General features: G+C 45.5%; 1 protein-coding gene across 1 annotated transcript in view; it reads left to right on the top strand.

The window, feature by feature from the left end:
* Positions 1–1,677, top strand: part of LOC143017438 (uncharacterized) — a 5,892-nt gene extending 4,215 nt beyond the window's left edge. Inside the window, exon 2 of the mRNA XM_076172184.1 lies at positions 803–1,677. Within this exon, the coding sequence (XP_076028299.1) occupies positions 803–1,636 (834 nt within the window). The 3' untranslated portion in view covers positions 1,637–1,677. The remainder of the gene's footprint in view (positions 1–802) is intronic.
* The last annotated feature ends 8,323 nt before the right edge of the window (positions 1,678–10,000 follow it).

Below are 10,000 nucleotides of genomic sequence, written 5' to 3'. Positions count from 1 at the left end.
CATCAACCCTATCTCCCAACTCCTTTTCCACCGCCGCTCTCCTCCTCACCTCCTCGTTTCTAACTCTATCCAGTCTAGTATCCCTTACCATAATTCTCAGACATTTCATCTCAGACACATTTAAACTCTTCCTCTCTTATGTTCCATGTTTCTGCCCTATATAGTGCTGTCGGCACAACCACTCCTTCATGCAATCTCCTCTTATCATCCATTCCTAAATGTCTATTTCTCATTATATTTTTTAATCCCCCAAAGCATTTACTTGCTTCTCTCAATCTACATTCCACCTCCACCTCCACTATTCCCTTCCTTGTCATATTCGCACCCAAGTATCTAAAGCTCTCCACTTCCTCCAGTCTCTCTCCCTTAATACTAACTTCCAAATTGCTACCATATTCTCCCCTTTGTATATCTCATCACCTCACTTTTACCCACATTTACCTTCAACTTGCTTCTTTCGCACACCTTCCCAAACTCCGTCACTAACTTCAATAGTCCCTCCTCTGATCATGGTACAGGCGCAGTGTCGTCAGCAAATAACAACTGGCTTACCTCTCATTTTTCTCAATTTTTTTTTAACCATCTCGAATCCTGTGCTTATTACCTTTACATTTATGTCTCGCACCACCTCATCCGTGCATAAATTGAATAGCCAAGACGACATAACACATCCCTAGCGAAGTCCCCCTTTTACCTCAAACCACTCACTCTCTCCATTTCTAATTCTAATACAGGCTCTATACAAACATACATACATATATATATATATTGATGGACCTCCTTCCCTTTCTCTCCCCTTCAGATCGCTACCGCCGTCACCGTCGTCGCCGCCGGCCTCCTGAGCGGGGCCTCCGCGGGGCCCCAGGGCTATAACCTGCCCGTGCCCGCCAATCCGATCCCCATCCGCCCTGGCGGCGGGTCCTCCGGATATGGAGGGTCAGGAGGCTCGAGTGGAGGAGGAAGCTCCGGAGGCTACGGGGGATCCGGAGGCGTGGGAGGAGGACAAGGAGGAGGACAAGGAGGAGGCTACGGAGGAGGCCAGCCCTGCGGAGAAGGGGAAGTCCGTAACGTCGACGGGTCATGCAGCCGGCCTGTTGTAACCCGGAACATCTACCTGTACGCCGCTCCCCAGCAGCAGGTGCCTCAGGGCCCGGCACCGAAGGTCCCTCCCCCGAAGGTCGACTACAACATCGTCTTCATCCGCACTCCGGAGGAACAGGATGGCGCAGATCCGATCGTGGTTCCTCCCCCCCAGCAGAAGACTCTGGTCTACGTCCTGAGCAAGCGCCCCGAGGCCGAGGGCCCAGAGCTCATCCAAGTACCAGCTCCTCCTGCACAGAACCCCGAGGTCTTCTTCGTCAGCTACGGCGACGGGGAGAACCCACAGCTCCCTGGGGGCATCGACCTCCAGACAGCCCTCAGCTCTGCCTCGGCCCAGCAGGGCAACGTCATCGGGGGAGGCAGCGGCGGAGCGGGAGGTTATGGCGGCGGGGCCAGCTCTGGGGGCTTTGGTGGCAGCGGTGGCTCTGGGGGCTTTGGTGGTGGCTTTGGTGGCTCTGGGAGCGGCGGTGGATACAGCGCCCCAGCCCCCGCCCCTGCTCCGGCACCCTCAGGGCTTTATGGCACCCCCAACTAAGCGATGCTGCCGCTACATTTAGTGTTCACCAGTACCTTGGTACCTCCGTCAGCCTAATCGCTTGTGGGCGCCTGCCCACGCCCACGTCACCAACGTTTTCTTCTTCCTCCGTGTCTTCCCACGCTGCCTCTCGCAGGACACTCGCTAACTCAGCGCCAGGAAAAAACAACAACGTTTCCTGATGTTTCACTGACACAGAAATCCATCCGAAGCAACCTAAACGACGACGACGACGACGACGACGACATCGACGACGACGCTGCAGTAACGAAAGGAACAGAACAGTCTGTCCATCCGCACTTCAACTTACTCGTCCTCTGCTGAGGGCGCCACCTGCAGACGCCGCCGGAAGCACTCTTATATCATGCTCAATGTTAATTTCATACTAATAAAGTTAAGAACTGTTTTTGATGTCCACATTATCCTAAATTTCTTCCTGCAAGTTCAAAAGCATACAAATGATAAATCCATAAAGGTCATTCTTAGTTGTGATAGCTCACAAAAAGACCCATTGTATACCAAAGTATTGCAATATACATTCATTCACATAAAAACACACGTGCATTGTATACATACATGCATACATACATATACACATACATACACACACAATATATATTTATACATATATATATATACAATGTGTGTGTGTGTGTGTGTGTGTGTGTGTGTGTGTGTGTGTGTGTGTGTGTACATATATATACATACACACACGCGCAAGCGCGCTTGTAAGCCTGCGTTCAAGTCACCATTGGGCATTGAGTCAGAAGCAGCACAGAAGAGGCTTGGCCACAGATCTGCCCCAGATATGCGCCACCACACAAAAGACACAGAAGGCCTCATACTACAGTGCCCCACACTTACTATTCCCAGACAATACAATGTCTAAGTAACTTTTGGTCACTCTAAGAGGCCGTTACCGGTTTCCTGGAGGCCGCGGATTGTCTAAAAGAGAGGCGAAGTACAACGGATTGAGTGATCGATTTTATCTTTTTATTCATTTTTATTTTCATTTATTTTTCTGTATCTTATTTATTTATTTATCTATTTATTTGTTCACATTTGCATTATGAAAGTGTCAGTGAAGTACTCCACATTGTCAAAATAGTCTCAACTAACCGTGACCTAGTCGTGACCTCATTTTCGGTCAGATGAGGTCACGCTGATACAATCTGGGTCCTCGAGTTGGTTTTGCCCTGATGACGCTCGCTCCTGCGAGGCCTCCGGAGGATGTCGCCGCCGAGTGAGAGGTCTTCATCCGCGCGTCTTCAGTGACCTCTTCGAGAAACGAGATTCCGCAGGGATTTCTCCCCTTGCCGGCTTGCGGCCTCAGGAAAGGGCAAGGACTCTCGGCATCGTTCTGGATCGAAGACGACAGTGGAGCGTCGGGTCTCGTTAGCCCGCACCGTAGAAGCCCGCCGGAGGAAGAACCTCTTCAAGCGAGGTAACGGCGGCGCCGTTGGAATACGGGTCTCATTAGCCCTGACCAACGGCCGTCTTCTTCGAGAATGGGCCTCCCGTGCCGACCCGGGAGACCTCAGGATCGTCTGAGACACCGTGAAACTGTTGGAAAACGGGTCTCATTAGCCTTGACCACAGTGCCTCGGTTGGATAGGAATCCTTCGGCACTTGGCTTGGTGCCACTGCCGAACAGAGACCAGACCGTCGAAAGCTCCTTCGACAGCCCTGGGACGCTGGTCTGTATTGGATATGGGTCTTATTAGCCCAGACCAATACCCCTAGTGGAATCGAAGGTTCTTGGGGAGAACTGGAGGCGTCGGAAGAAGCCTCTCGTAACTCCTGGTGACCCCACACACACACATATACACAAACATATTCACATATACGCTCAAACACATACACACACATTGCACACACACGCACATACACAAACATATGCACATTCACACATATACATACCTACACAAACATACACACATAAACAAATACACACACTACACATACATGCACTTACACATACACATACACGTGTGGGGTTCCCCTCAGCTGAATAAAAACACATGGCTGTAGTCAAAATATACATATGACGTTGACTTTCCTTTAGCTATTTGGAATCCTCAAAGTGTTTCCTCAACCATTATAATTTTTATCGCACGTCGGACTAAGGGAAACTGAATTCGAACAACATTCAAAGAGAAAATCAGAAAGTGCAAGTGTTGGCTCTTGTTAATTTCTTTGTAATTAGTCTTAAAAATGCGTGGCTCTGGTCCGCAGGGGATATCACTAAAATCCTGATGCTTTAATGACAGTCACGTGACCCTCGTCTCGGTGACCTTCTGCATCGACCTCGACTCGACCTTTCGGGTCGACACAAACTTCCGTCGACATCGCGGGAAAACTCGACGCGCTATACCGACGGCATCGGAGGCAGGTTTCACGAAGGATCGAATCGATTTGGCGTGGAAAGGAACTCCCCTCAGTGTCAACAGGACCTGTGGTCTCAAATTGCCCTCAAACCCCCAAGGGACATTTCGCCACAGCAGTGTGGAGTTTTGGGGGGTGACCAAAAGTCCTTCCTCCCAGTCTTAACACGATTGGGTCCGTGTTGGACTTTCGAGGACTTTGTCCTGGCTAGCGGCAGACGATTTTATTCATTTGAGGCTAGGAACCTCTCTGGATGAAGGGTCAATGATTCGTCACATATTGAAATAATTTTTTTTTTTATTCAATTATCATCATAATATTTTTATTTTTGTCAGACCATCTTGGAAGAGACTTATGTTAGTATTTACAAAAAAAAAAAAAAAAAAATCTCATTTCATAAAATAAGGAAATCATGACATTTGGTCAAAAGAGCGGTGGAGTTCTGTGGATCAAGTAGAGTCCTTAGGGTCCGGTGCAGTCCTGTAGATCCGGTAGAGTCCTGTAGATCCAGATGAGTGTTGTAGATCCTTTGATGTCCTGTAGATCCTGTGGAGTCCTGTAGATCCGGTGGATTCCTATAGATCCGGTGGATTCCTGTAGATCCGGTGGATTCCTGTAGATCCGGTGGAATCCTGTAGATCCGGTGGATTCCTGTAGGTCCGGTGAATTCCTGTAGATCCGGTAGAGTCCTGTAGATACGGCGTAGTCCTGTAGATACGGCGTATTCCTGTAGATCCAGATGAGTGTTGTAGATCCTTTGATGTCCTGTAGATCCGATGGATTCCTGTAGATCCGATGGATTCCTGTATATCCGGTGGATTCCTGTAGATCCGGTGGATTCCTGTAGATCCGGTGGATTCCTGTAGATCCGGTGGATTCCTGTAGATCCGGTGGATTCCTGTAGATCCGGTGGATTCCTGTAGATCCGGTGGAGTCCCGTAGATCCAGTGGAGTCCCGTAGATCCGGTGGAGTCCCGTAGATCCGGTGGAATCCTGTAGACCCAGTGGAGTCCTGTATATCCGGTGAAGTCCTATAGATCCGGTGGAGTCCTGCCGAAGGCCGAGTCCCTTGCGAAGCCAGGACGGGCGCAGCCGGTGGTTGCTCGTTAGAAAAACAAAAAGTATATTAACCATTGGCTTGACAAAGTTGGTGAAATGCACACATTAAAAGGTGGGGGGGTGCCACAGAGAAGGATGAATTCGCTTGGCGGCAGTGAAAATCAAGGGGAAAATAATTCAGTGAAATCTTAATTTTCCATCATCCGTTTTATTTTATTTGTTTTTTCTCTCATCCTTCTCTTTCCCCTCTTTATCCATTTCCACTTTTCCACCCAACTTCTCTGTTCTTCTTCTTCCTTTTCTCTGTTTCTTTCCTTTCTTTCTTCCCCTGTTGTTTCCCCATTCCTCGCTCTGTTTTTCACTATTGTGGATCCATTTTCATCCTATAAAATTAATCTGATGCATTTACTTTACTCTAAATTAGCTATTTAGCGGTGTTGGTAAAGGGCTGGGAATACTGAATTTTCGTAGAATTTCAAGTTATCATTTGCTCTGTTTTTTACTATTATGGAACCATTTTCATCCTACAAAATTAATTTGATGCATTTACTTTACTTTAAGTTAGCTATTTAGCGGTGTTGGTAAAAGGCTGGGAATCCTGAATTTTCGTAGAATTTCAAGTTATTATTTGTTGATGACACTGCGTTAAAGGGCGATTCCGCGAAGCGTGTGATCTAATTAGTGAATGAGCTTGGCTGAGTGTGGGAGTGAAGAAAGTTAGAAGTGAACGTAGGTAAAAGTAAAGCGATGAGATGTTTGAGGAATAATGGCGTTGGTCGGCTAAAGATGGACATGAAGACGTTGAGTCTTGAGCAAATGGAGGGATTCAAGTGTCTGAGGTAGAGAGCGAGGTAGGAAGAGAGCTGTCCAATGAGCTGAATCAGAGAGAAGAGGTGGTTGGGACTTATCGCTGGGATGGATGGGGAAAGATCGAGACTGACGTAGATGACGCAAACAAAACAAAAGCGAAGCGCGTTGTTGACAGGGAAGTTTATAGAATATCGCATATAGAGCTATGCCGACACAAATGAAACCGACCTCGAATCTGAGCCTGAACGTATACAGTGAGTTTGAGGGCAAGTTTGAGAATGAGATAGTTAGATAGGGTGAACGGAATGTATGTACGTGTAGTGTCTACTGAAAGGGATACAATGTTTAAAAGACAAAAAATGAGTGGAAGGAGTTTGAATGGATGAAAAGTTAGCGCGGTACGAAAGGATTTTCTTCTCTGTTGCCTTAAGGAGGAATGTAGGAGGACGGAGAGGAAGGAGAAGCTGGCGTGTGGGTGAGGACGGGGGTGGTGGAGGTCAACCAACTCCAACTGTTGTACCGCCTTGCTGTGGAAGGCATTCGAAAACTTGAGATAAACATGAAATAAAAGGTGGAAGCCACAAAGTTGAAATCAGACAAATTTTTTTTGGTGGGGAGCTTGAATGTATTTCGTGGAGTAATAGTTGTTTCATTCGAGCCAGATGGCTAGACACCTGGAAGATTCAAGTTCAGGACCAAACGTGGTAAACAGGAAACCGCTGTGCACGACTGCGGAAAGGCCAACTTTGGATCAAAAGTCAGTAGGGAGAAAGTAGGAGGCATAGCCTGAACTCCTGCGTCTTTGAGAGAATAAGAAATTAAGTTTATCCAACCATTGTTTCTGTAATAATGCTCATGTTTCAGCCCTTCCAAGTTTACACACTTTTCTATTTATTCATTAATCTCCTCTTGCCAGACTCGTGCGTCTCAGTGAAAATAAGAAATTGAATTTATTCAACCATTTTTTAATAATGTTCATATTTCATCCCATTTTCAGTTTACACACTTTTCTATTTATTCATTAATTTTCTTATGCCAGACACCTGCATCTCAAAAGAGATTAAGAAATTAAGTTTATTCAACCATTGTTACTGTAATAATGTTCGTGTTTTATCCCTTTTTAAATTCAAAAATTTTTCAATTTATCAATTAATTTTCTTCCTCACTCATCTAGGGAGTGATGTCGGCTAACATACCCATCCTGGTAGCTGTCATACAATTTCATTCAACTGAGTTTTATTCAACTCTTCCTCACTCAAAGGATCAAAATGACTGATTCGATTTGATATCCCTAACCCCCCTTATTTGGAGGATAGGACGGTACCACTTTCTGAGGACTTTATAGCATGAAATTGAATAATACCCTTGGTCCAACTCGCTGGCGGGCAGTCACTTTGACCTCCACCGCAAGTAGCGACGCTCTAACCCGCTCATGAATGGCATGGCTGCAACTAGACAATCTATCTAATTAAGGGCGAATTGCCTTTCCTGTGTATTGGAAGGGGCGATGATGCTAAATCGCGCCTTCATTCGACCACTCGGGAGAAGCGTCGGCTCCTCGACGATGAGAGACAGAACTGAGTACTGCACAAAGAGCGACAGAGGAAGGACTCTGGAAGTGTCGCTGGAAGACCGAAAGAGGGTAAGAGAGCAAACTGAAGTGAAAGGGGAAGCGGAGGCGATAAAGGAGCTGAAAAGGAATTGGGTGTGGCAGATCGGTAGCCAAGTAAGGTCGGGTGTGGCAGATGAAGTAAGTGTGTTACTGACTGGGTGTGGCAGCAAGCGTGGGCGAGGGAGAGTGGTTAAAAGATGGGGAGGAGATAGGAAAATGGTTGCGGGAGTGACGTGACATCTATTGAAACATGTACATTTATACAAAGATTTGTTATTTTCTTTGAGCAATCGCACATCAAACCTCACGAACTACCGTACCCCGTTTCTTAGCAACTTGTTGACCATTGAAGGTTAAAAGGTTTGTAAATTCATGAGAAGATTTCGATGGAATCTACGACCCGTTTGGCGCCACTCCCTACGCGTGAACCCCACGCGTTGGCGCCGGGAGACTTGAACGAAAACTTTGAACGAAAACTTTCCTCGCTTTCTGCCACGAGTCATAACTGTGCGCTGCGGTGCATCGAAGCACTGGTTTATGGTCCGTGACCTTCAAGGCAGAAAATGAAAAAATTATTTCTTTCGAATCCTCCAGCAACCACGTGAAGAGTTAAAAGACGGTTGGCGTAAAACGGACACCAGGATCGCCGGCGTCGAATTCTCGCCCACGACTGAGGCACGAAAGGTACCTCATACCTCAAAAGTTCCGGGTTCGATACCCGGTTGCGACCAAATACTTGCATATAAATGTATATATATATATACATATCAAAGTTATGTCGTAGCACATTTGTAAAATGATACTGATGACCCACTTTCGGAGAAGAATAAGCGAAAGTATAAAGATCTGTATATTTCGATCACTAACTGTGATCCTATTCATCTGCTGAAGAGGATCACAGTTAGTGATAAAAATATATAGATCTTTATATTTTCGCTTATTTTTCTTCGAAAGTGGGTCATCAGTATTATATATATATATAATATATATATATATATATTTATATATATATTTATATATACACATATATGCATATTCATATCTACATGTGTGTATATGCAAAATGAATTTAATACAGTAGCTTTTTTAGTCCTCGATATTTTCTCTATTACATTTATTCTTGTCACGATGAGCCTCACTTCAGTAGTGTGAGCAGATCAGATACCCAAAGCCTTCCATTTATATTATTTGTTTATTTGTTTTATTATCATTTGTCCGTTTGTTTACCATTATTTGTTTGATTCTCATTTATTATTAGTCATGTCAATTTGTTATTATTTACTCTATACCCGTTTATTGTCTAACTATACTTATGCATATATTTAATTTATTATTTACATTATTATTGTTTTTATTCATTCATTTATTTCTTTATCATTATTATGACTTTTCTCGCATCCGACCTAGATATGGACCAAAAGGTCTCCTGTCGGCATGCTCCGCCTTTTTAATCCTCCTTTGTAATACTTTCGACTGCAAAGATTCATTTCCAGGTAATGAGTACATAGTTCAATGTAACAGTATTGTACTTGAGACAAAAATTATGCAATGATAAGGATGACGTCAGATGGGGGAAGGCCATTGACAAATAATCCAAAGTGAAGATGTGGGAGGGAGAAAACTGAGAGAGGAGGAGGAGGAGGAGAAGGAGGAGGAAGAAGAGGAAGAAGAGGAGGAAAAGGAGGAGGAAGAGGAGGACGAGGAGGAGGAGGCGGCGGCGATTCCTGTCCGCCAGTACAAGGGGAGGATATCCTCGGTTGGCCTGAGCACCAGAACGGGTGAGTGGGTTCCTCAAAGCCTGGTGGGGCGACTTAAGGGTGGAATGCCAGACGGACTGGATGTAGATATTCGTGGCTCTTTCTTCCCTAAACGAACCGGCTCCTATCACATCTTTAGCTTCTTGAGGTCTTTGCTACGCGAGACAGTTCCAGGGCAGTGCGTTTGCATTTCTGTCCAGGTCAGACTGGCGGTGACATTGATGATGATGCTTAACAGTTCTTTGCTACAAGCAGAGAGACAGCTGCCTATTGAGGCTGCAGATCGCGTGTCCGGGTTATGTGGAATGACATGGCACAGTCCTCAGTGGTAGAACTGGTTTTAGACAGCTTCCACAAATTACCTGACAAGTTGTTCATGGTCAAAGAGCAGTAAAGGGGGTTTCCTGCAACTTGGCGAGTCCTTGATCTCATTATTATTACCAAAAGGTGATCGTCTACTCTTAATGGCCCCTTTGATGCGTTACTCATCTTAACGGTAACCGCCAATTAAAAAAGGAAAAAGAAAAGGAAATATTTGGAGGTTGTTTTGGGGAGAAAAGTGTTGGTCCTCCAAGTATCTTTTAATGTTACCAGAGACCTCGTTAGTGCAGCACTCGTTAGCTAACATCTGGCGCAAATGATTCAGTTGCTCATGAGGCTACGATGCGAATGCAGTAATGACTTGTTCATCGAAGCAATTATCTTTAAACCAATCTCAAAGGTCTCTACGTAGTCGGAACA

The sequence above is a fragment of the Oratosquilla oratoria genome, chromosome 3, assembly GCF_046742065.1.
Source record: "Oratosquilla oratoria isolate Oo_2021 chromosome 3, ASM4674206v1, whole genome shotgun sequence".
Classification (NCBI taxonomy): domain Eukaryota; kingdom Metazoa; phylum Arthropoda; class Malacostraca; order Stomatopoda; family Squillidae; genus Oratosquilla; species Oratosquilla oratoria.
The sequence above is the reverse complement of the archived record's forward strand: the minus strand, read 5'-3'. Positions and strand labels throughout refer to the sequence as shown.